Genomic DNA, 26,132 nt, shown 5'->3' on the forward strand with positions numbered 1-26,132 from the left:
TCTAAGTAACCGATAACCCAAACTCGACTGGTTTAGACAATTAGGAAGGTTTATTATTTCATTTAAAATAGCATTGAAACATGTTTATTATCATATGTGAAATAGATCGCCAGTCCAGGTTCGATGCATGAGACAGGGTGCTCAGGGCTGGTGCACTGGGACGACCCTGAGGTATAGGATGGGGAGGGAGGTGGGAGGGGGGTTCAGGATGGGGAACACATGTACACCCATGGCTGATTCATGTGAATGTATGGTAAAAACCACCACAATATTGTAAAGTAATTAGCCTTCAATTAAAAGAAAAAAAAAGATCTCCCAAGGTAGGGCAGGTGTGGCATTGGCTGCTTCATCCACCAATCTATTTGAATGAAGCAGGAATGCTGGCTCAGTGCTAGGAAGGCTTTGAGAGGGCCTCCCTGGTAAACTACCCAGGCAGCCACACTGGGCCATAAAGTGGCAAGGAGACCAGGTCAGTATTATTTTACCCAGTCTGGTAATGTTTGTCTTTGAAATAGAATATGCAAGCTATTTATGAGTATTATTTATGATATATTGAAATTTATATCTATCATTTTTAAACATATAAATTTATTTATTTTAATTGGAGGCTAATTACTTTACAATACAATATATCTATCATTTTACCTTATATTTTCTACAAGTCCTGTTGAGTCTGTATGACATTCTCTCCCTTTTATGGATTATTTTTTTCTCATTCTGTAGTTTCCTCCCTACCCCACACTAGTTGGAAACTATATATTCTTATAATGGTAAGCCTAGATATTGAGATGCACATAAGTAATTTATCAAAGTCTCAGATGAAGTAATATCTTTACTCTGCTCCTGGAAAATATCAAGGCTTTGAAACACCTTAATTTTATTCACACACATCCTACCATTACCAACTAATACATTATACTATCATTATGTATTTTAATTATCTTTTTTAAGTCCACAAAACATTATTGTTTTGTCAAAGACAATGGTCATTTAAATTCATATACATATTCAGCTCTTTCTGTGTTTTTTTTCCTTGTCCTTCTCAGACTTTCCTTCTGCCTGAAGTACATTCTGTCCCATGTCCTTTATTGTTTTTATGCTGGTGCCAAAGGCTCTCAGTTATTTTGGTCTGGAAATGATTTTGTCTCTCATTTTTGAAGGATATTCTCCTTATCCATTCTTTTGCATTCATTCATACTATAGCCACATATTTTAGATGTGTTTCTTATAAATGGAATATAGTTGGAGTTTAAAAAACATTCATTTGTATATCTTTAAGTAGTTCTTTGTTGTTGTTGTTCAGTTACTAATTCACGTCCAACTCTTTGCGACCCCGTGCATGTCAGCCTCCTCTGTCCTCCACTATCTCTTGGAGTTTGCTCAGATTCATGTCTGTTGAGTCAGTGATGCTATCTGACCATCTCATTCTCTGCTGCCCCCTTCTTTTGCCTTCAATCTTTCCCATCATCAGGGTCTTTTCTAGTGAGTAATAAACTTCTAATCCATTTAGTTATAAATCTATCATATTGCTCAGTGTCTTCTATTTATCCCATCAATTCCATATTCTCTTATTTCCTTTCTAGTCTTTGGAATTGATTTAAAGGATTTTTTGTGTTGTTTTATTTTTTTTGCTTTATATTTCCTCATCCGTTAGTTTAGAATTTGTACGTTATCTTGCTCTTCTCTTATTGGTTATCCTAAGATTTCAGTGTGCATTTTTAGCTTATTAAAGTGTACAGTAAACTAGTACATTTACTGCATTCCAGACGATGCAATGTATAGCACTCTTAAATTCCATTTGTTCCACTTTTGTTATGTGGTATTTATTCAACTATTTCAATTCTGTGTATATTTAAAAGTCTATAGCACATTATTGTTTTTTTGTGCAATCAGCATTCATTTAAATTTAGCACGTATTTACCCTTTGCATTGTTCTTACACTCTTAAGCATCATTCATCCTTAAGCTTCCATCTCAGGCTATTTTCTTTCTGCCCAAACAATATCTATTTCCTTTAGTGCAGATTTTCTGATCTGATGAAGTCTCAGAGTTTTTGTTTGCCCGAAAATATATTTTTGGCCTCCATTTTTTAAAAGAATTTTCCCTTGAAACAGAATTTTACATTGTCAGGGGTTGTTTTTAATACTTCTACAATGTAATTCTGATTTCTTCTTCTTAAAACAGATTTGTTGGGGTATAATTTACATACTGTAGCATTAACCAGTAATTCGTACCATATAGTTTGATAGCTTTTAGGAAATTTATGGTGGGACCATAAGCCAACATTAGAACATTTTCGTGACTCTGGAAGGATCTTTCATGTTCATTTGCAAATATTCCAGATGTTCCTTGTTCCCATTTCTAGTCCAAGGAAACCACTAGTCTACTTTCTGTCTTTACATATTTACCTATTATGGACATTTCATAAGAATGGAATCGTTTGGATTCATTTGTAGAAAATCATACAGTGTATATTTTGTGTCTGGCTTCTTTCCTGTAGAATAATTTTTGGAGGTTCATTCATGTTGTAGCATGTATAATAAATATTTTGGGTTTTTATTGCTGAATAGTTCTCCATTATATGAATAGATCATTTTTGCTTATTCCTTCCAGTCTATTGTCTTCTGACTTCCATATGTCCACTGAAATGTCAGCTGCTAGTATTATTATTATTCTTTTAATGCAATCTGTCCTTTACCTCTGGCTGCTTTTAATATTATTTTTTCTTTCTCTTAGGTTTTCAACATTTTTACAGTGATGTGCATTTGTGTGGTTTTCTTTGTGTTCTTCTTAGGATTTTTGTTGCTTTTCACATTGAATGGTATTGGTCAGTTTTGGAAAATCCTCACCTAATCTGTCTTCTGATCCATCCTCTCCACTCTTACTGAGACAGCTACTTACACATGATTTTTCCCTTTCAGTTGTCTCATGTCTGTTATACTCCTTTTTTGGCTTGTATTGATTATCTATTGCTGCTAGCAAATTACTCTGAAACTTAGCAGCCTTGAAACAACAAACATTTGTTACCTCACAGTTTCTGTGGGTCAGGAGCCCAGGAGCAAGTAGGTAGAAGATTCTGGCTCAAATCTCTTTTGAGGTGGTTGGAAATAGCAACCCACTCCAATATACTTGCTTGGAAAGTCCCATGGACAGAAGAACCTGGTGGGCTACAGTCCATGAGGTCACAAAGAGTCGGATACAACTGAGCTTCTGAGCATGAGCATATAGTCAAGTCTCCAGCCGGGGCTGCAGTCTCTGCAGGCTCACTTGGGGAAGGATCCACTTTCACGTTCACTCCTGTTGTTTCTGGCTGGCCTCAGTTGCTCATGATGTGGGCCTCCCCACCCAGGGTGCTGAAGTGACCTTGTGATATGGCAGTTGGTATCCCCCACAGTGAGTGATCAGAGAAAGATGACCGGATGGAAACCATGTTCACTGTGTCGCCTAATCTTGGAAGTGTCATTTTATCACGTTTGCTATATTCTATTTACTAGAAGTTAGTCACTAGGTCCAGCTCACAGTAAAGGGGAGAATATTAGCACAAGTAACAAAGGGAAAATAAACAAGAAGAACTACATCAAAATAAAGCTTCTGTACAGTGAAAGAAATGATCAACAAAATGCAAAGGCAACCTACTGAATGGGAGAAAGTATTTGCAGACACCTATTATAAGGAGTTAGTATCTAAAATATATAAAAAATTCATACAATTCAATAGCAAAAAAAATCCAATTTTTAAATAGGCAGAGGCCCTGAATAGACTTTTTTCCAAAGAAAATATTCAGATGGCCAACAGGTACATGAAAGGTGTTCAGCATCACTAATCATTAGGGAAGTGCAAATCAGAACCACAGTGAACTATCACTTCATACCCATGGGAATGGCAGAGACACAGGAGATGACAAGTGTTGGCAAGGATATGGAGAAAAGAGAACCCTTGTATTCTGTTGGTGAGAATGTAAATTAATATACAACCACTATAAAAAGCAATATTGAAATTTCCTCAAAAAAATTAAAAATAGAACTATCATATGATCTGGTTCCACTTAATGGGTATATATCTAAAGGAAGTGGACTCACTACCTCAAACATGTACTGCCATGTTTATTTCAGCATTATTTACAGTGGCCAAGTTGTGGAAACAACCTAAGTGTCCATCAGCAGGTGAATGGATAAAGAAGACATGATTGATAAACACACACACACACACACACACACTGTTTGGCCATAAAAATTTTTTTTAAACAGGAATCATGCCATTTGCAACAACATGGATGGGCCTTGAGGGCATTATGCTCAATGAAATGTCAGGCACAGAAATACAAGCACTATGTGATCTCACTTACATGTGGAATATAAAAAAAAAAATTCACAGAAACAACAGATTTGTGGTTGCCAGAGGTTGGAGGCAGGCTTCCTTGATACTTCAGTTGGTAAAGAATCTGCCTGCAATGTAGAAGACCCCAGTTTGATTCCTGGGTTGGGAAGATCTGCTGGAGAAGGGATAGACTACCCACTCCAGTATTCTTGGGCTTCTCTTGTGGCTCTGCTGGTAAAGAATCCCCCTGCAATGTGGGAGACCTGGGTTCGATCCCTGGGTTGGGAAGATTGCCTGCAGAAGGAAAAGGCTACCCACTCCAGTATTCTGGCCTGGAGAATCCCATGGACTGTATAGTCTATGAGGTCTCAAAGAGTGAATACAACTGAGCAACTTTGGCTTTCACTTTCTTCAGAGGCTGGAGGCAGGGGTGTGGTAACTGGGTGAAGGTGGTCAAAAACTCTAACCTGCCAATCACATGGTTTTGGTTCCCCTGGCAACCAGACCCCGAGTCACCATGACAAAGGACACTCTTATGGCTCTCTTCACTTAGAAATTTGCAAGAGTTTTAGGAGCTCTGTTCCGGAACCAGGACAAAGAACAAATCTATATTTCTTATAAATAAAATAATCACAGAGGGAAATAATAAAACCTATTTCCTCATGATTTGGTTACATTTTACTATTATCAGTGCTCTTGAGGTTATTTTTACGTCTACTTACACTGTGTGATGGAAGCATTATGTTGACAATTTGAAATCAATACTGGTGAGAGTATCTACAACATGAAAATTGGTAAACACTATAAATTGGAGTTTATTTCTTTGTTGACTGTCTAGATTTAGAAAGTAATGACTGAGAAAATGTTAATAGTGTGAATTAAACTTCAAAGTATGTCCTATCTGAAGCAATTTCATTAATAGAATCTGAGGAAATACTCTTTGAGGTTTTTAAATGTGTTATTTAGTCCAATAAAAACGTTACTCAACTCGTGGATGAATGAGTGAAGTTTTGACATAACATCTTTGTTGTTTCAGTTTTGTCTTAATCATTAATGTTAATTAAAACATCAACCAGTGTTCTTGTCCAAACTACACTTAGAGAACCACACACCACTGCCTCCTTTCCTCTGCCACATAAGGGCACTATCCTGTGAGTAGACCAGACCCTCTGGCCCCAGTCCAGCCTTCAGACAACTGTAGCCTGGCCGAGAGCTAGACTGCGTCTGCAGGAGAGACCTTGAGGCAGAGCCACTCAGTTGAGCCACCCCCAAATTCCTGACCCACTGGAACTGTGTGAGATTGTAAATGCTTACTGTTGTCTTAAGATGCTAAGTTTTGGTGTAATCTGTGTCACAGCAATAAATAACAGTTAATTTACTGTCCTTTGCAGAACTGTACTGGAGGGAAAATGAACCAGTTTATTGAATTATATTCTTGTGACAAATTCCCAGCAATGGAATAAGTAGCCCAAAAACTATGAGTAAAAGTATGTTTTTTGACCTCATACTTTGCTGAATTTGACCCTGAGCAGGGGTTCTGCAAACTTTTTTCTAAAAGATCCCATAGTATATACTCTAGGCTGTGTAAGCTTGGTCGCATAATCAAGGGTATTATTGTGTTGCTATTATTCAGTTACTGAGTTGTGTGGGACTCCTGCAACCCCATGGACGGCACAGGCTTCCCTGTCCTTCACTATCTCCCAGAGTTTGCTCAAACTCAGGTCCATTGAGTTGGTGATGCTATCCAGCCATTTCATCCTCTGCTGTCCCCTTCTTTTGCCTTCAGTCTTTCCCAGCATCAGGGTCTTTTCTGGTGAATCAGCTCTTTGCATCAGGTGGCCAAAGTATTACAGCTTTGGTAAATACTTTAGGCTGTGTAGGAATGGTCACGTAACAAGGGTATTATGTAGGCACTTAATTAACCACGTAACAACAATTTACAAATGTGAAATCCTTTCTGAGCTCGTCCCACACCAAAACAAACCTTGGGCTGGATTTGGCCCACTGGCCATAGTTTACAAACCCCAGACCTGGAGTGTCAGAAATGCCGCGTTTTATAATTTATAGTTTTGCTCATAAAATACATATTAAGTGATATTATATTTTTGTTTTAATTTGTGTGTGGTATCTTTTAAGGAAAATAATGAAATCTATTCAAGCTAGTGTTGCCTCAGTTATTTGGAGAAGCCATTGGTCAGTTAATTCAGTTGTTAGTTCCTTTTAAAGCCCTTTCTAGTCAGTGTACTGGAGAAGGCAATGGCACCCCACTCCAGTACTCTTGCCTGGAAAATCCCATGGATAGAGGAGCCTGGTAGGCTGCAGTCCATGGGGTCGCTAAGAGTAGGACACGACTGAGCGACTTCACTTTGACTTTTCACTTTCATGCATTGGAGAAGGAAATGGCAACCCACTCCAGTATTCTTACCTAGAGAATCCCAGGGACGGGGGAGCCTGGTGGGCTGCTGTCTATGGGGTCGCACAGAGTTGGACACTACTGAAGCGACTTGGCAGCAGTAGCAGCCAGTATACACTTGCCAACAGTATGTAATCTTGGTGTGGCTTTTTTTCTCCTCATTGTGTCCTAACTTATTTTTTTCATAACTTACATGACTTTCATTCTTTAAATCTGAACAAAATGGAATGTGTTGTGATTTTGAGAGTTCTCATTGCTTTGTGTTTTGGTTTGGTTTAGGGTTAATAAGCTGATGGATTCCGACATAGACTTGCAGATCATCAAGCTTCCCTCCTTCCATTCTCATCCACTGGTGAGCAGAGTTCCTGTCAACAGGATTAAACGTCTTCATTCAAGGGTTTTCTCAATACCGTCTGGCCTACCCATCCATCCTAACACTGGGGTGAGCAGATACATCAAATGCAGGAAGCAGGTTTCTGTTTCATTCCTGGAATCATGATATTATTCTGTCAAGACATGAATGTCAACCTTTAATAGGGGCTTAAGAAAAACTGCAGATTTTAGACATAAAAGATTGGCTCTGCTGGATTTCAGGAATACTGTGCTCTTTGCTCCAGTTGAAAATCAAAATGCTGGTGTTTTCTGACCAGGATCAACCCAATGAAAGGAATTATCAGAAAAGCTCATAGAAAGGATGTGGCCATTTCTTTCACCAGAAAAAAGAAAGAGTGAAAGCACTAGATCGAGCTTCCCTGGTGGCTCCGTGATGAAGAGCCCATCTGCCAGCACAGGAGAACAGGTTCAATCCCTGACACGGGAAGATCCCCACATGCTGTGGAGAGACTAAGTCTGAGCACCGCGACCACTGAGCCTGCACTCTAGAGCCTGGAGGCCTCGACTACTGAAGCTCAAGTGCTCTAGAGCCCACGCTTGGCAACAAGAGAGGCCACCGCAGTGGGGAACCCGTGTGCCACAGCTGGAGAAGGGCCCCCGCTGTCCTCAGCCGGAGAAAGGCCCACACAGCAGCAAAGACCCGGCACAGCCAAAAACAAATAGATAAGCATGAAAAGAAAAAGAAATCAGGAGACTTAGCTTTAAAAAAAAAAAAAAAGCATTAAATCTGCTATCCAAAAAGCATATTTAACCTTGCTTTTTAGTCTTTCACTATGAAACAGATCACCACCTGAAATTAAAAATTTTTAAGATTTTTTTTGATGTGGACCATTTTTTAAATTCTTTACTGAATTTGCTCTGTTTTCTATTTTGGTTTTTTGGACACGAGGCTGTGGGATCTTAGCTCCCTCACCAGGGTTTCAACCTGCACTCCTTGCATTGGAAGGTGAAGTTTTAATCACTGGACCACCAGGGAAATCCTTAATTAAAAAAAAAAATTCTTATGAAATACATGGACAACCTGTATTTCATACAGGTTTTAATGCTTAAAAAAGAATGTTGATATACATTTTATATAGTCATCTTGATTTAGCTATCTATGAGGTATACTACGAAATAATGAGATTGGCTTTCTTGGATTGCATGCATGCATGCTCAATCACTTAGTTATGTCTGACTCTTTTGTGACCTCATGGACTGGAGCCCACCAGGCATCTCTGTCCATGGAATTTCCCAGACAAGAATACCGAAGTGGATTGCCATTTCCTCCTCCAGGGGATCTTCCTGACCCAGAGATTAAACCTGTGTCTCCTGCATTAGCAGACAGGTTCCTTTCCACTGAGCCACCAGGGAGCCCTTTCATGGGTTAGTGAAGAGGACTCACTGTTTCATAGTCTTAAATCACCTGTTCAAGGGGAAGCTGCCATCCATGGAGCCCCTAGTTGGAAAGGGTCTTGGGGGTTATCTAGACCAGTACCTGTCCTACACAGAAGGCTCTTCTCCAACCCCAGGAAGGATCTATTCAGCCTCTACTTGGCCAAGCTTTGCTTTTGGAAACAACTCCAGAACCTTCCCAGGAAGTATTTCTCAGAGCGCCACCTCCAGCAGGGTGATAGCAATGCCTTTTGGTGAATGCTTGAGAGGAAGGAGCCTCAAATCCAAATGTGGGAGACATGGTGGGTGCTTGGGAGAGGCTTTCTGGGGTATTTTGGTATTTGGTATTTGGGAAACCTGAGGCTTGAAGGCCCCAGCCCACCCAGCTAGCGCAGCGCCAGTGAAAGAGAAGCTGATGAGAGCCTGTGGCGCTGACCTCCACAGCTTCCACCTCTGGGCCCAAGGCTGGATCTTGGGATCCCAGTGCACATACCTGCACGCTTTGATATTCACTGTCGAAGCCCAGGGACCTCTCTGTGCATGGCCTGCATCCTTCCACGGGTGCATCTGTGGGTGCATTACTAGAAGTGCAATCTCTTCTCTCTGATTGTGTGGATGTCAAATTAAATTTATGCATTCAGCTCATTTGTTTTCTAAAAAAGTAATATCAAATTAAAATGCCAGCAAGCAATGGCATTTCCCTCCCCCTATATCCTCATCAACATAAAATTTTTGCCAATCTGACAGGTAAAAAACAATGTATCATGTTTACATTTGGTGTCTGTTTAGACTTCTCTTTCAAACTCTTTTCAGTCTGTGCCTTCTTTTTCTGCCATTAAATGTTAATCTAATAATTAAGTCAAAGAATTTTAATTTGAAGCAATTTTTGACACAATCAAAATGTTAGACATAATATGAGAGAATACAGTTGAACATGAGCCACTTCACTGCCTGCCAGCTCCTACCTGTGACCATGTTAATGGTATGTCCTTCTTTTTTTAAATTGTAGTTCAGCCTTCTCTGCCAACAGTTCTATGCCATGTTCTTGAAAAGGGCTACCTATTCTTGGCGCAACTGGATCATGATGCTGTCAATACAGATCCTGGTGCCTCTGGTCATTCTTAGCACCAGCCTCTCATTCCTCAACTTCGATATAAGCATGGACAACAGCCCACTGGAGCTGACCCTAAAATCATATGGTCAAACTATTGTTCCATTCTACATTTCTCCAAACTCCAGGCTGGGTCCACAGCTTCTAGACCATCTGACAGATGTGCTTATGGCTGAGGACCAGAATCCTCTGGAGCTGCAAAGTAAGTACCAGGCCCAGGAAAACGGGGCAGGAAGCAGGCCCATTGCTCCCTGCAGTGAAGCCATGTGCTTCCAGGCTACGTGATGCTCTCTGAAGTCAGAGTGTGTGGCTAGAAGGCCCTTCTAGGGAAGGCCGTAGAAGGTGGGGATAGTCCTCTAAGAGAGCCAAGTCCTTGCTTCCGAGATAGGCTGTCAGTGGAGAAATGGACTATTTATTGATCCTGAGAGACCCAGACTGAAAGACTTCAACATGGTTGCCCTGGTGAGCAGGAGCCAGGGATAGTGATGTGGAAGGCCATGGCACTGTCATCTCTCATTGTAAGTTTTGTATAATTATTTGATTTTTAAAATTATATTGATGTGTTATTTTAATTTAAAATGAAAATTTTAAGGATTTATTTTTAGTAAAGTACAAGAGATCAGCTGCAGAAATGGTTGGGATTGTAGTGCCTTGCCTCTCCCAACCTTGGTTTCCTCACACTGTCACCGGAGGGTCCTCAGGGGAGTGCCCATCAAAGGTGCTTGGCACTGCAACACTGGCACTTAGTAACCCTCAGCCACCAGTACAGTGATCATTCCAGCTTAAAAATTCCAGGGTTCTTGGTCAGTCAGCCTGTGTGCTAGAAGTGTGGTGATGAACAGCTCTCAGAGAGCTCCTAGCCCAGAGGTCTTGTGGATAAGCAGTAATACAGAGGAACAGTCTGTGATGATCACATAGACATAGCTCAGCCTCAGAGGGTCAGAGGGTGTGCCTGAGTTCAAAGCCTCTGGTGTGAATGGGGGCTGCACAGCAGGGAAGCCTGAAAGATGCCTGGACAAGACTTCACTGCTGCTACAGTCAAGGAAAGGAAAACTTTCTTGAGGCCCCAGGCCTGAGGGGCTCAGGCAGGAGGCAGCCCTGCCGGCCAAGTGGATGACTGGAAGTCAGGGCACCGCCACGACAGGAGGACCCCACTGGAGATGTGTGTGGGGCTTGGTGAGGAGAGAGACGTTCAGGAGGAGCCGCTGTCCTCCCTGCCTCTCGAGGCCTGGTGCGACCCGCTCAGTGGTCTGTTTTCTTCCAGGCCCAGTGGAAGCATTCCTCCTGAAAAAGTTAGAGGAGGAGCCCGAGGTCTTTGACCAAAACTACCTGGTAGCCATTTCTTTTGACGACGTGGGGAACCATACCATCGTGACAGCACTGTTCAATAACCAGGCGTACCATTCCACAGCCCAGGTGCTGGCATTGGTGGATAACATCCTGTTCAAGTTGCTTTCTGGGCCCAGGGCATCCATAACGGTACTGAACCACCCTCAGCCTCAGTCGAGCATGGAGATTGCGGAGGACATCTTGTATGAGTATGTACAGCTTTCCTTCCTCCTCACTAAGCTTCTCCCTTTACCGCCAGCTTTCTCCCTTTTTGTCTCTTTAATTATAAATTGTTATTTTGGAATATGGTTGCTTTGACCGGTTCTACTTAAATGACTGCCTCTCTCTTTATATCCTGCCTTTGACAGGGGCCCTAAAGGACATTATCTTGTCATCAACTTGCTTTTTGGAATGGCTTTCCTTTCAAGTTCCTTTTCCATCTTGACAGTCAAAGAGAGAGGCCTCAAGGCCAAGCAGGTCCAGTTCATCAGTGGCGTCCACGTGGCTATGTTCTGGCTCCCGTCTCTGCTATGGGACCTCCTGTCCTTCCTTGTCCCCAGCCTGCTGCTGCTGGTGAGCTGCACTGTGAGGGGCCCCTCCCCCCAACACCCTGTGTCCAGGGGACTGGCCTTGGGGCCCCTGCAAAGAACCGGGACCCCACCAGAAGTCTAGGCTGGCAGCTCTGCCCCTGATGGGCCACATGGCTGTGAATGCAGCTTCCTCGCTGACCCTCAGTAAAAGGTGATTCCTGTCCCAGTGTCATTAGGAGCAGGGTCCCTGCTCTGGGGTCTCTAGGTGGTGACTTCCCCAGAGCTGCTGCCTCAGGCTGGTAAGACAGTGCCCTGGGGACAGGTGTTCACGTTCCAGAAGTAGCCCACCAGGGCACTGAGGGGTGCAGCCTGGAGCACGTCCTCCCTGGTGCTGCCTCTGCGCTCCTCGTCTCACTGCACGGGTGTCCCCTGCACGGCCAGAGGAGTGAGGGAAGGGCGGTGCTGCTGGAGTCCTGCCAATGCCTTGTTTACCTTAGAAGAATAAGTTGAGATTATCGTATCCTTTCTCTCATGCTTAGGCCTGAGTCTTAGTGACTTTTCCAAATTCTGCCCCACTTTCCCTAGGTGGTGTTTCTATACTATGATGAGGAGGCTTTTACACACAAGGAGAATGTCCCAGCTGTCTTCTTGATGCTGATGCTCTATGCCTGGGCCATCATCCCCTTCATCTACCTGACCAGCTTCTGCTTTGACAATGCGGGGAATGCCTGTGTCAAACTCATCATCATGCTGACCTTTCTGAGCATTGGCCCCTTTGTTCTTGTCTCGGTCACAAGTGAAAAAGGTGAGGCCCATCAGGTCTACATATCACACAGCTTTAACCCTCCCTCTGGCAGCCACACAAAGTCGTGCCTGTGAGAGCATGTGTCTGTAGGAGCCTGCATGAGGCTTTTTTCAGCAGTGGTCGTTGGAAGAGCCCCAAACCGTCAGTGTTGCAGACATGCACCCCTCAGGGGACAGACACTCAGCACAGGCCGCAGTGCGGACAGACGGCACACCGGGTGCTTCCTGGACAATGCAGCCCTGAGCTCGGGGCTGGGGGTCCACTGCACAGAGACCAGAGGGGACCTGGAGCGATGGGGACAGCTGTATTGTGATTGAGATGTTGATTACATGGGCAAAAATACTTGTCAGAATCATCAAACTATCCACTGGCGATCACGCACTTCACTGAAACAGACTACTCCTCAGTTTGAGAGAAGGTAATAAGAGACTTCTGTAGAATTCCATGAAGAAGAAAAACTTTGGAAACAAGAAAGATCGGATTGCCAAAATAAGAATTTAGCAGAGGGGTTGGAAAATAAAGGCAATGAATTTTCCAGAAAGTAAAACAAAAAGTTAAGAGAAATAGAGAAGTTGAGAGAAAAGGCAGGTAATGTGACAGTAAATGCAGGAGATGCTATTTGTATTCAATCAATAAGCCTTCCAGAAAGAGAAAACAGGAAATCAGGTTGAGGAAACTACCCAAGAAACAAAATTTCCCAGAGTTGAAAAAAGCAGACTTCAAGATTGAAAGGATTTATCAAATGTCCAACAGTGAATGAAGAGAGACCCAAACACTTCCTGAAAGACAGGGGTTTCTGTACTGAGTTCTGTCATCAGGCAGATGGGGGGACAGAGCAAAGACAACTTCAGCTGGGCAACAGCAATTGAACCCATACCCCACTTTCTTGGAAAGTTAGTCAAGGATCTCGGCCAACAAAGTGCAGGAGTAAAGCGAAGGAGGAAGAAAGCACAAGAGCCAGAAGAGGATGCATCCCACCCTGGAGTGAGGCAGAGGAGATTCCTCAGTCGGACGACTAGGTAGAGGTGGTTTGTGGCCTCTCCTCCGTCCTCAGCCAGTGCTAGAGTAGGACCAGCAGAGAAAGAAAGAAGGCAGGCAGGTGAATAAGCAGGAGCCGTGAATACCTGTCCCTGTGATCACACGTGGGATTGTTGAGCACTCCTCTCCTGGGTGTTGGAAGATGGTCACTGACCCGGGAAGGTCTGGGAGCCGCTGTGGCTGACTGTTCACCCCAGGCAGGGCTCTCAAGACTGCCTTGTGGTTAAGTCTGTCTCTGTCCCACCCAGGAGCCACAGAGCTGAGTTGGGGCAGTTTCCCCGCTCCCCTCTACTTCAGTCTCCAGGGTAGATTTCCACATTTAGACTTCTACAGAGAGAGCGTTAAGAGGACACGAGCCACTGTGCCTCTTCCCCTCTGCAACTACCCACTGGGGCCTGGTCTCTGCAGGTGCAACTGTCTGATCACCAGAGCCATGACCCTGCTGCCTCAGCCACAATGTAGAGCCACAACTTTCGAGCTGTGCCCCCAAATGGTGCTTCTGTCCCCACAGGTGGACCCCATGGCTCTGCTGCTCAGTTACTGAGTCCTGGTCCAGGAAATGTTGGTCTGGAGACCTCACATCCAAGTTCAACTCCCTGTACGTCGCAGTGGCCTCCACTGACAGGAATTTCATAAATTGATCCCCCAAAGCTGTACTACTCTAAATCCAAGCCCTGAGAGTAGAGTCTGTTTTCATATGAAGAGTCTGTTCAGCCTCTCTTCAGGGAGTCTGAAGAAAGTCACACATCCCCGGGCTGTCTTCCTCACAGGTCCCCCTGATTTGGAGCGGGTGGTGTAGCCAGTCATGAAGCCTGAAATGAAAGCTCTAATCCCACCTCCTTGTTGGTGGAGATGTGTTGTGGTTTGTGCAGTATGGCAGCTGGTGGCACGTGGAGTGGCCTGGGGTTAGCACCAAGCAGCCTGTGGGGTGGGAGAGGGCTGTAAGCGCAGCCCCAATGCAGGTCCATTCCCATGCAGCACACCAAGTTCACCCTCTTACAGATTAATTTGCTTATGAGTAGCATGGTTATTTTGCAGAGCAGTTGTGTTTATTTGTTGTAAATATTTAAAATATTTTAAATATACCAAAGGTTATTTATAACCTTGTTTGTTATTTCTTCACTTTTCAATATAAGATAAAAAATTGGCTTCTCTAATCTCTAAGAGGCCCCAGTTTCTGTATTTGTTTTAGGATGAGACAAATTACTGACTGCTCCTTTATTTCTTTTTTCTAATTGAAGTATAGTTGTTTTCAGTTCAGTTCAGTGGCTCAGTCATGTCTGACTCTTTGCGACCCCATGAATCGCAGCATGCCAGGCCTCCCTGTCCATCACCAACTCCCAGAGTTCACTTAGATTCACGTCCATCGAGTCAATGATGCTATCCAGCCATCTCATCCTCTGTCGTCCCCTTCTTCTCCTGCCCCCAATCCCTCCCAGCATCAGAGTCTTTTCCAATGAGTCAACTCTTCACATGAGGTGGCCAAAGTACTGGAGTTTCAGCTTTAGCATCATTTCTTTCAAAGAAATCGCAGGGCTGATCTCCTTCAGAATGGACTGGCTGGATATCCTTGCGGTCCAAGGGACTCTCAAGAGTCTTCTCCAACACCACAGTTCAAATGCATCAATTCTTCAGCGCTCAGCCTTCTTCACAGTCCAACTCTCACATCCATACATGACTACTGGAAAAACCATAGCCTTGACTAGATGGACCTTAGTCAGCAAAGTAATGTCTCTGCTTTTGAATATACTATCTAGGTTGGTCATAACTTTTCTTCCAAGGAGTAAGCGTCTTTTAATTTCATGGCTGCAGTCACCATCTGCAGTGATTTTGGAGCCCAAAAAAATAAAGTCTGACACTGTTTCCACTGTTTCCCCATCTATTTGCCATGAAGTGATGGGACAGGATGCCATGATCTTTGTTTTCTGAATGTTGAGCTTCAAGCCAACTTTTTCACTCTCCTCTTTCACTCACATCAAGAGGCTTTTTAGTTCCTCTTCAATTTCTGCCATAAGGGTGGTGTCATCTGCATATCTGAGGTTATTGATAGTTCTCCCAGCAATCTTGATTCCAGCTTGTGTTTCTTCCAGTCCAGTGTTTCTCATGATGTACTCTGCATATAAGTTAAATAAGCAGGGTGACAATATACAGCCTTGACGTACTCCTTTCCCGATTTGGAACCAGTCTGTTGTTCCATGTCCAGTTCTAACTGTTGCTTCCTGACCTGCATACAGATTTCTCAAGAGGCAGGTCAGGTGGTCTGGTATTCCCATCTCTTTCAGAATTTTCCACAGTTTATTGTGATCCACACAGTCAAAGGGTTTGGCATAGTCAATAAGGCAGAAATAGATGTTTTTCTGGAACTCTCTTGCTTCTTCCATGATCCAGCGGATGTTGGCAATTTGATCTCTGGTTCCTCTGCCTTTTCTAAAACCAGCTTGAACATCTGGAAGTTCACGGTTCACGTATTGCTGAAGCCTGGCTTGCAGAATTTTGAGCATTACTTTACTAGCATGTGAGATGAGTGCAATTGTGCGGTAGTTTGAGCATTCTTTGGCATTGCCTTTCTTTGGGATTGGAATGAAAACTGACCTTTTCCAGTCCTGTGGCCACTGCTGAGTTTTCCAAATTTGCTGGCATATTGAGTGCAGCACTTTCACAGCATCATCTTTCAGGATTTGAAATAGCTCAACTGGAATTCCAGTTTTACAGTGTGTTAATTTTTGCTGTACAGCAAAGTGACTTAGTGATTTACACATCTATGCATTCTTTGCCATCATGGTTTCTCATGGGATATCAGCTGCAGGGCCCTGTTGTGTGTAGCAGGGCTTGGTGCTCATGCGTCCTGTGTGTAACATGTGTCCGCCAAGCCCGGCTTCCTGTCCCGCCCCGCCCCCTGCCCTTTGGCGGCCACGAGCGTGTTCTCCAGGTCCTTGAGTCTGTTTTCTTTTCTTCTTTCTTTTTGCCACAAAGCTTGTGGGCTCTTAGTTCCCTGATCAGGGATGGACCCATGCCCCTTGCATTGGAAGCAAAGAGTTCTAACCACAGGACCACTTTGGTTGATTCTTGTGGCTTTTCTAGGTATGTGATAATGTACAGCATCTGCAAATAATGGTGGTTTTGTCTCCGCAAACTGTCCACACAGCAACTGTGTTCTCCTTATCTACTTGTAAGATGACACTGTAATAAATCCGAAGCTGGTGCCCCAGGCTTTCCTGTTTGGCACTAACTCATTTGTAAGCCTCCAGCCTTCAAAGCCACGACTTCCAGAAGTGCATCCCCTACTGCAGCCATGCCGTGCTGGTTTTCTCAAACACAGCAAGCTCTTTCTGACCTGCCTGAATAAACAGTTGGAATAGAAGTAAAATGACTTCAGGAAGCGCTGCAAAAGGAAAATAGTTTCAGCTTAGAGGCTGGGTGACTGCCTCAGAAGAGGGAACACTAGCAGTCAGGGAGAACCTGATTTCTGGGCTTGGGCCTGGGAGTGTGATGCGCAGAGACAGATACAGCCACAGGTAAAAAGAACAAGCCCTTTACAGAGGAGAAGAGGCCAGCGGGCCTAGAGAGTCACTGGGGGATGTACCCGCTTCTTCCTGAAAGAAGGGTTAATATTTTCTGTTCCCTTCACAGAACTTGGCTACACAGCGATCTCAGAGTCCCTGGATAACATGTTCCTACTGCTTCCAGGCCATTGCCTAGGGATGGCTTTATCCAACCTGTACTACAACTTTGAACTGCAGAAGTTTTGCAAGGTCAAGAGCTTGGACCAGATTGAGTGCAGTAAAGTTTGTGAGTATGACAAACAGAGTTTTGTTATTTACGTTGTTTTTTAATTTTTAACTTTTACAATGTTGTGTTTGTTTCTGTGTTAATTACATTTTTATTAAGACATAATTCATATAAAATTCACCCTTTTATAAAGTATACGATTCATTGGTTTTTGGGATATTCACAAGGTTGTGCAACCATCACCACCATCTAATTCCAGAACATTCTTGTCACCTGGAATAAAGAAATGTTCCATCCATTAACAGGCACTTCCCATTCCCTTTTCCCCCAAGCATTTGACAACCAGTAATCTACTTTCTGTCTCTATGGATTGGCCTGTTCTGGGCATTTCTTGTAAATGGAATCACTGTGTGACCTTTTGTATCTGGCTTCTTTCACTTGCAACAGTATTTGTAAGGTTCATCCAGGTTGTGGCATGCATCTCTACTTTGTTGCTTGTTATGGCTGAATAATATTCCATTATATGGATGGACTACTGTTTGTCTATCCGTTCATCAGCTGATGGACATTTGGATTGTTTCTATGTTTTGGCTATTATGAAGAATGCTACCATGGACATTCACACACAAATTTTTGTGTGAACCAGTTTTCAGTTCTTTTGAGTATATACTTACGAGTGGGTTTGCTTATGACTCTATGTTTAGCTTTTTCAGGAAGCACAAAACTATTTTCCACAGTGGCTTCACCATTTTACATTTCACCAGCAACATATGAGGGTTCCAATTTGTCCATGTCCTTTCCAACACCTTTTAAAATTAGTTGTTTTCTTTAAATGTGGAAAAACATGTGAAGTTTACCATTTTAACCATTTTTAAGTGTGCAATTCTGTGGCATTAAATACATTCACATTGTTGTGCCATCACCACCATCCTCTCCAGAACTTTCTTCAACTTGCAGAACTGAAATTCTGAACCCACGAAACACTAACGGCCCCACCCCAGCCTCAAGCGACTACCATCCCACTCTCTGAGTTGGGCTACTCTAGTTGCCTCCCATGAAACATTTAATTCATTTCTCATTTCCTCTTGGGTATATTCAATAGCTATTTTCTTTGTGGTTACCATGGAAATTGCATTTTAACATCCTTAAGTTAACATTCTAATTTGAATTTGTATTAGCTTAACTTCAACAATATAGGAAAACTGCTCTTATGCAGCCCTGTCCCCAGTCCCTTTTAATTATTGATGTCACAAGACCTCTTTATCCACTGTGTACCCAGAACCATAGACTCATTGTTGTTTTTTTATGCATCAGTTTCTTAAGTTACACAGAAAACAAAATGTGGAGTTACAAACCAAAGTTACCACAATACTAGCCATTATAACGTCCATGTATCTACTTTTGCAAGAGATCTGTATTAGTTTGATCTGTATGTCCTGATATGGCCGATGTCAGATCATGAACTCCTTATTACCAAATTCAGACTCAAATTGAAGAAAGTAGGGAAAACCGCTAGACCATTCAGGTATGACCTAAATCAAATCCCTTATGATTATACAGTGGAAGTGAGAAATAGATTTAAGGGCCTAGATCTGATAGACAGAGTGCCTGATGAACTATGGATGGAGGTTCGTGACATTGTACAGGAGACAGGGATCAAGACCATCCCCATGGAAAAGAAATGCAAAAAAGCAAAATGGCTATCTGGGAAGGCCTTACAAATAGCTGTGAAAAGAAGAGAGGTGAAAAGCAAAGGAAAAAAGGAAAGATATAAGCATCTGAATGCAGAGTTCCAAAGAATAGCAAGAAGATATAAGAAAGCCTTCTTCAGTGATCAATGCAAAGAAATAGAGGAAAAGAACAGAATGGGAAAGACTAGAGATCTTTTCAAGAAAATTAGAGATACCAAGGGAACATTTCATGCAAAGATGGGCTCGATAAAGGACAGAAATGGTATGGACCTAACAGAAGCAGAAGATATTAAGAGGAGGTGGCAAGAATACACAGAAGAACTATACAAAAACGATGATCACTCACCTCAAGCCAGACATCCTGGAATGTGAAGTCAAGTGGGCCTTAGAAAGCATCACTACAAACAAAGCTAGTGGAGGTGATGGCATTCCAGTTGAGCTGTTTCAAATCCTGAAAGATGATGCTGTGAAAGTGCTGCACTCAATATGCCAGCAAATTTGGAAAACTCAGCAGTGGCCACAGGACTGGAAAAGGTCAGTTTTCATTCCAATCCTAAAGAAAGGCAATGCCAAAGAATGCTCAAACTACCGCACAATTGCACTCATCTCACATGCTAGTAAAGTAATGCTCAAAATTCTGCAAGCCAGGCTTCAGCAATACGTGAACCGTGAACTTCCAGATGTTCAAGCTGGTTTTAGAAAAGGCAGAGGAACCAGAGATCAAATTGCCAACATCCGCTGGATCGTGGAAGAAGCAAGAGAGTTCCAGAAAAACATCTATTTCTGCTTTATTGACTATGCCAAACCCTTTGACTGTGTGGATCACAATAAACTGTGGAAAATTCTGAAAGAGATGGGAATACCAGACCACCTGACCTGCCTCTTGAGAAATCTGTATGCAGGTCAGAAAGCAACAGTTAGAACTGGACATGGAACAACAGACTGGTTCCAAATTGGGAAAGGAGTACGTCAAGGCTGTATATTGTCACCCTGCTTATTTAACTTATATGCAGAGTACATCATGAGAAATGCTGGACTGGAAGAAACACAAGCTGGAATCAAGATTGCTGGGAGAACTATCAATAACCTCAGATATGCAGATGACACCACCCTTATGGCAGAAATTGAAGAGGAACTAAAAAGCCTCTTGATGTAACTGAAAGAGGAGAGTGAAAAAGTTGGCTTAAAGCTCAACATTCAGAAAACAAAGATCATGGCATCCTGTCCCATCACTTCATGGCAAATAGATGGGGAAACAGTGGAAACAGTGTCAGACTTTATTTTTTTGGGCTCCAAAATCACTGCAGATGGTGACTGCAGCCATGAAATTAAAAGACGCTTACTCCTTGGAAGAAAAGTTATGACCAACCTAGATAGTATATTCAAAAGCAGAGACATTACTTTGCCAACTAAGGTCCATCTAGTCAAGGCTATGGTTTTTCCAGTAGTCATGTATGGATGTGAGAGTTGGACTGTGAAGAAGGCTGAGCGCCGAAGAATTGATGCTTTTGAACTGTGTTATTGGAGAAGACTCTTGAGAGTCCCTTGGACTGCAAGGAGATCCAGCCAGTCCATTCTGAAGGAGATCAGCCCTGGGATTTCTTTGGAAGGAATGATGCTAAAGCTGAAGCTCCAGTACTCTGGCCACCTCATGCGAAGAGTTGACTCATTGGAAAAGACTCTGATGCTGGGAGGGATTGGGGGCAGGAGGAGAAGGGGACGACAGAGGATGAGACGGCTGGATGGCATCACGGACTCGATGGCTGTGAGTCTGAGTGAACTCCGGGAGATGGTGATGGACAGGAAGGCCTGGCGTGCTGCGATTCATGGGGTCGCAAAGAGTCGGACACGACTGAGCGACTGAACTGAACTGAACTGAACTGTATATGCGTAAACAAAACAACCTCCTTCCATGGTTCTTCAGGCACTCTATCAGATCTAATCCCTTGAATTTATTGGTCACTTACACTGTATAATCGTAAGGTGTTTGATTTAGATCTTACCTGAATGATCTAATCAAAACTGTAAGGAATTTGATTTTGGTCCCTACTTTCTTCAGTTTAAGTGTGAGTTTGGCAATAAGGAGTTCATGCCAATGAGGCAAAGGAGAAAAGGAAAGATATACCCATTTGAATGCAGAGTTCCAAAGAATAGCAAGGAGAGATAAGAAAGTTTTCCTCAGTGAGCAATGCAAAGAAATAGAGGAAAACAATAGGATGGGAAATACTAGAGATCTCTTCAAGAAAATTAGAGATATCAACGGAATATTTCATCCAAAGATGGGCACAATAAAGGACAGAAACCATATGGACCTAACAGAAGCAGAAGATATTAAGAAGAGGTGGCAAGAATACACAGAAGAACTATGCAAAAAATATCTTCATGACCCAGATAACCATGATAGTGTGATCCCTCACCTAAAGCCAGACATCCTGGAGTCTGAAGTCAAGTGAGCCTTAGGAAGCATCACTACGAACAAAACTAGCGGAGGTGATGGAATTCTAGCTGAGCTATTTCAAGTCCTAAAAGATTGTGCTGTGAAAGTGCTGCACTCAACATGCCAGCAAATTTGGAAAACTCAGCAGTGGCCACAGGACTGGAAAAGGTTGGTTTTCATTCTAATCCCAAAGAAAGGCAATGCCAAAGAATGTTCAGACTACCCCACAATTGCATTCATCTCACACGCTAGCAAAGTAATGCTCAAATTTATCCAAGTGAGGCTTCAACAGTACATGAACCGTGAACTTCCAGATGTTCAAGCTGGATTTAGAAGAGGCAGAGGAACCAGAGATCAAATTGCCAGCATCCGCTGGATCATTAAAAAGGCAAGAGAGTTCCAGAAAAACATCTATTTCTGCTTTATTGACTATGCCAAAGCCTTTGACTGTGTGGATCACAACAAACTGTGGAAAATTCTGAAAGAGATGGGAATACCAGACCACCTGACTGGCCCCCTGAGAAATCTGTATGCAGGTTAAGAAGCAACAGTTAGAACCGGACATGGAACAGCAGACTGGTTCCAAATCGGGAAAGGAGTATGTCAAGGCTGTATATTGTCACCCTGCTAATTTAACTTATATGCAGGGTACATCATGCGAAATGCCAGGCTGGATGAAGCACAAGCTGGAATCAAGATTGCTGGGAGAAATATCAATAACCTCAGATATGCAGATGACACCACCCTAATGTCAGAAAGTGAAGAGGACCTAAAGAGCCTCTTGATGAAAGTGAAAGAGGAGAGTGAAAAAGCTGGCTTAAAACTCAACATTCAGAAAACTAAGATCATGGCATCTGGTCCCATCACTTCATGGCAAAGAGGTGTGGAAGCAATGGATACAGTGAGAGACTTTATTTTGTGGGGCTGCAAAATCACTGCAGATGGTGACTGCAACCATGAAATTAAAAGACGCTTGCTCCTTGGAAGAAAAGCCATGACCAACCTGGACAGCATATTAAAAAGCAGAGACATTACTTTGCTGACAAAGGACCATTTAATCAAGCTATGGTTTTTCCAATAGTCATGTGTGGATGTGAATGTTGAACTATAAAGAAAGCTGAGTGCCAAAAAATTGACGCTTTTGAAGTATGGTGTTGGAGAAGACTCTTGAGAGTCCCATGGACTGCAAGGAGATCCAACCAGTCCATCTTAAAGGAAATCAGTCCTGAATATTCCTTGGAAGGATTGATGCTGAAGCTGAAACTCCAGTACTTGGCCACCTGTGATGCAAAGAGCTGATTCATTGGAAAAGACCCTGATGCTGGGGAAGATTGAAGGCAGGAGGAGAGGGGGATGACAGAGGATGAGATGGTTGGATGGCATCACTGACTCACTGAACGTGAGTCTGAGTAAGCTCCAGGAGTTGGTGATGGACAGGGAAGCCTGGTATGCAGCAGTCCATGGGGTCGCAAAGAGTCAGACACGACTGAGCGACTGAACTGAACTGAAACAAAACAAATGAACTGGAGAAGATAATGCATAGTATCAGTCTACTTGTATTTTAAAAGATTATATCCAGAGAGTATGGAAGTATTATATATATATATATATATATATATATATATATATATATACATATACATACATAAAACAGCTGTAGGGAGAGGAGAAGTACCTTGACTCTACCTCAGACGTGTCTCTTTTTTCCAATGAGTGTGTATTGTATAATTTAAAAATACATGTATTTAAAAGAAAATTTGAAGGCAAATCAAATTAAAATAGGAGACTTGAGGCTGCTGAGTGTTTCTGCATGAGTGGTCAGTTGAAGTTACAGGGTGATTAACAATTGATAAAAGAATCAAACATGTAATAGTTTGCATTTCAAGTAACTGTCATATGGACAGGGAGAAGTCTTTTACTTTACTGCATAATTTTTGCTAAACATTGGTTCCAGCAAGAAAAGCAGAATACTGTATACGTTTCCCATCTTCTGGGTGGAGTGACTACAGTGATGACAATAATGCTCCTTTTAAATGACATTTGTTATCGTAGGAATCTAGCTGCTCTGTGTAATCCGATCATGTCCATTTGTCCCATTGTAGCAGAGGGTTATGTGGTCCAGGAGGACATCTATGCCTGGGAGTCTCTCGGGATGGGGAAGTACCTGACAGCCCTCGCCATCTCAGGGCTCGTGTACCTCATCCTGCTTTTCCTCACTGAAACCGGTGTCTTATGGGAACTGAAATCCAGGTTTTCTGGCCTCTCCTGGAAGCAAAAAATGGTGAGTGGGTCCAAGTGTAAGTCTGTAAGGACAGGTAAGAGGCTGGCTTCACGGCTTAATTCCTGCAGTCAGCGGTGACCTTGATTCTCAGAGCCAGAGGGCCTGGAGATGGTGTAAACCTCCCTCAGGGCAGAGGGGTTACTGAGGTCCCCAGGACCCCGGACCTTGAGGGGAGAAGGGGGAAGAGCATTGGCCTGGGCCCTGTGACCCTGGCCAGCCGTGGATTCCCTAAAACTAGTCAGCTTGTAACACCTCTCCCCTCAGTCATTCAGGAGCCAGATAGGAGAAAGATCTGTTGTGTCAGTTCTTGACCTGAATATCTTCCAGTGGCAAAGCACCTCCCCCACTCCCATGATCATGGAAATCCTGTACAAAATGGGATTTGTTGTAATCTTGACACCTCTGGGCTTCAAGTCTTTTTTTTTTTCTTTCTTTAAAAACCAGTACTTTCCTGTCTAGCATATCACGGTCGTGTCAACATGCACTCAGTCCTGCCTGCGACTTTCCCTGAGAATGGGTGGTGGTGTGCAAATGGGAACTGGCATGGCCAGGGCACCTTCACAACGTTACAGGGAAGGACCTTGATGTCTTCCTCCTATCCTTGCAAAAGCACTTACACCTGCCATCCTTATCTCCGGAAAAACAGGTTGTTTTGCAGAATGCAGAGTCTGTGCCTGGAGACCAAGATGTGGAAGAGGAAGCAAAAATGATCAAGAACTCTTGGGAAGATCTGTATAAGAAAAACCCACTGGTCCTTAAAGAACTATCTAAGGTAAAGTCCAATGTAGCTTGAAAAGCATTACTTTACTTTTCATCCCCATTATTCCTGGGGATCCTTGTGTAGGGAAGCAGCCATCATGGCTCCAGGACCCCGCCCGCTGACTTGGAGTACAGTGTAGTGCCCATTTATCAGCAGCTTTGGTTTCTGAGGTTTCAGCTACCTGCGGTCAAACATGGTCCAAAAATATTAAATGGAAAATTCCAGAAATATCAATTCATAAGTTTTAAGTTGTGTGCCATCCTGGGTAGTGTGGTTAACTCAAGCCGTCCCACTCCACCCCTTTGTCCAGCTTCTCCGCTGTTTCATTACTTAGTTGCTGGCTCAGTTATCCGATCCGGTATCACAGTATCAAGTGCTTGCATTCAAGGACTTCTCATTTTACTTACCCCAAAGCCCAAGGGTACTGATGTTGGCAATTTGGATATTCCCTTACTGTGCCTAATTTATAAGTTACACTTTATCAGAGGAATGTAGTATAGGAGAAACATAGTAAGTAGAGAGTCCTATGGTATCCATGGTTTCACACCCCCACTGGGGTTCTTGAACCATATCCCCGGGGATAAGGAGACTACTGCACTGGCACAGGATTCAGATGAGTTTTGATGGGAAAGACTCAGAGAGATGTTTCCTCTGAACAGATGGCATCTGAGCTCATTCGTGCACCCAGAGACAGCAGGTAGCGCCTCAGCTCCCCATTGTCTTCTGGGGGCCCCTGAGGACAAGGAGGCCTGGGATGGGAGGGGCGCTGGAGCCATGGATCCCCAGAAGCCCTAAAGGGTAGGCATGGTTGAGTCTCTCCTGGATCTAGAAAGCAGTCTGTGGAGGAGCCAAGGAGGGGATGTGGGCTCTGAAAGCCCACAGCAAGCCTGCTAATCTCCCTGAGAGCCCATGGGGGCTGTGCTGAGAGATTCTTCAGACAGCCAGGAATGTACACACACTCACACACATGCACACACACATGCACGCGGAGAGAGAGGGAGGGAGACAGAGACAGAGAGAGTTGTTTCCCTATAGTTACTAGTGGTTAAAAAGCCCCCAGAATCAACCTGCCTGACTTCAAGCTCTACTACAAAGCCATAGTCATCAAGACAGTATGGTACTGGCACAAAGACAGAAATATAGATCAATGGAACAAAATAGAAAGCCCAGAGATGAATCCACACACCTATGGACACCTTATCTTTGACAAAGGAGGCAAGAATATACAATGGAGAAAAGACAATCTCTTTAACAAGTGGTGCTGGGAAAACTGGTTACCCACTTGTAAAAGAATGAAACTAGAACACTTTCTAACACCATACACAAAAATAAACTCAAAATGGATTAAAGATCTAAACATAAGATCAGAAACTATAAAACTCCTAGAAGAGAACATAGGCAAAACACTCTCCAACATAAATCACAGCAGGATCCTCTATGACCCACCTCCCAGAATATTGGAAATGAAAGCAAAAATAAACAAATGGGACCTAATTAAAATTAAAAGTTTCCACACAACAAAGGAAACTATAAGCAAGGTGAAAAGACAGCCTTCAGAATGGGAGAAAATAATAGCAAATGAAGCAATTGACAAAGAATTAATCTCAAAAATATACAAGCAAATCCTGCAGCTCAATTCCAGAAAAATAAACGACCCGATCAAAAAATGGGCCAAAGAACTAAATAGGCATTTCTCCAAAGAAGACATACAGATGGCTAACAAACACATGAAAAGAGACTCAACATCACCCATTATCAGAGAAATGCAAATCAAAACCACAATGAGGTACCATCTCACACCAGTCAGAATGACTGCTATCCAAAAGTCTACAAGCAATAAATGCCGGAGAGGGTGTGGAGGAAAGGGAACCCCTTACACTGTTGGTGGGAATGCAAACTAGTACAGCCACTATGGAGAACAGTGT

General features: G+C 43.1%; 1 protein-coding gene across 1 annotated transcript in view; it reads left to right on the forward strand.

Moving 5' to 3' along the window:
* Positions 1 to 26,132, forward strand: part of LOC120882335 (ATP-binding cassette sub-family A member 17-like) — a 76,951-nt gene that overhangs the window by 39,197 nt on the left and 11,622 nt on the right. Inside the window, exons 16-24 of the mRNA XM_040266314.1 lie at positions 1,472 to 1,482; positions 6,975 to 7,171; positions 9,506 to 9,809; positions 10,872 to 11,145; positions 11,305 to 11,509; positions 12,052 to 12,271; positions 16,940 to 17,098; positions 23,269 to 23,447; positions 24,094 to 24,219. Coding sequence (XP_040122248.1) covers positions 1,472 to 1,482; positions 6,975 to 7,171; positions 9,506 to 9,809; positions 10,872 to 11,145; positions 11,305 to 11,509; positions 12,052 to 12,271; positions 16,940 to 17,098; positions 23,269 to 23,447; positions 24,094 to 24,219 — 1,675 coding nt within the window. The remainder of the gene's footprint in view (positions 1 to 1,471; positions 1,483 to 6,974; positions 7,172 to 9,505; positions 9,810 to 10,871; positions 11,146 to 11,304; positions 11,510 to 12,051; positions 12,272 to 16,939; positions 17,099 to 23,268; positions 23,448 to 24,093; positions 24,220 to 26,132) is intronic.

This window comes from Oryx dammah, unplaced genomic scaffold (genome assembly GCF_014754425.2).
Source record: "Oryx dammah isolate SB20612 unplaced genomic scaffold, SCBI_Odam_1.1 HiC_scaffold_2, whole genome shotgun sequence".
NCBI classification, from domain to species: Eukaryota; Metazoa; Chordata; class Mammalia; order Artiodactyla; family Bovidae; genus Oryx; species Oryx dammah.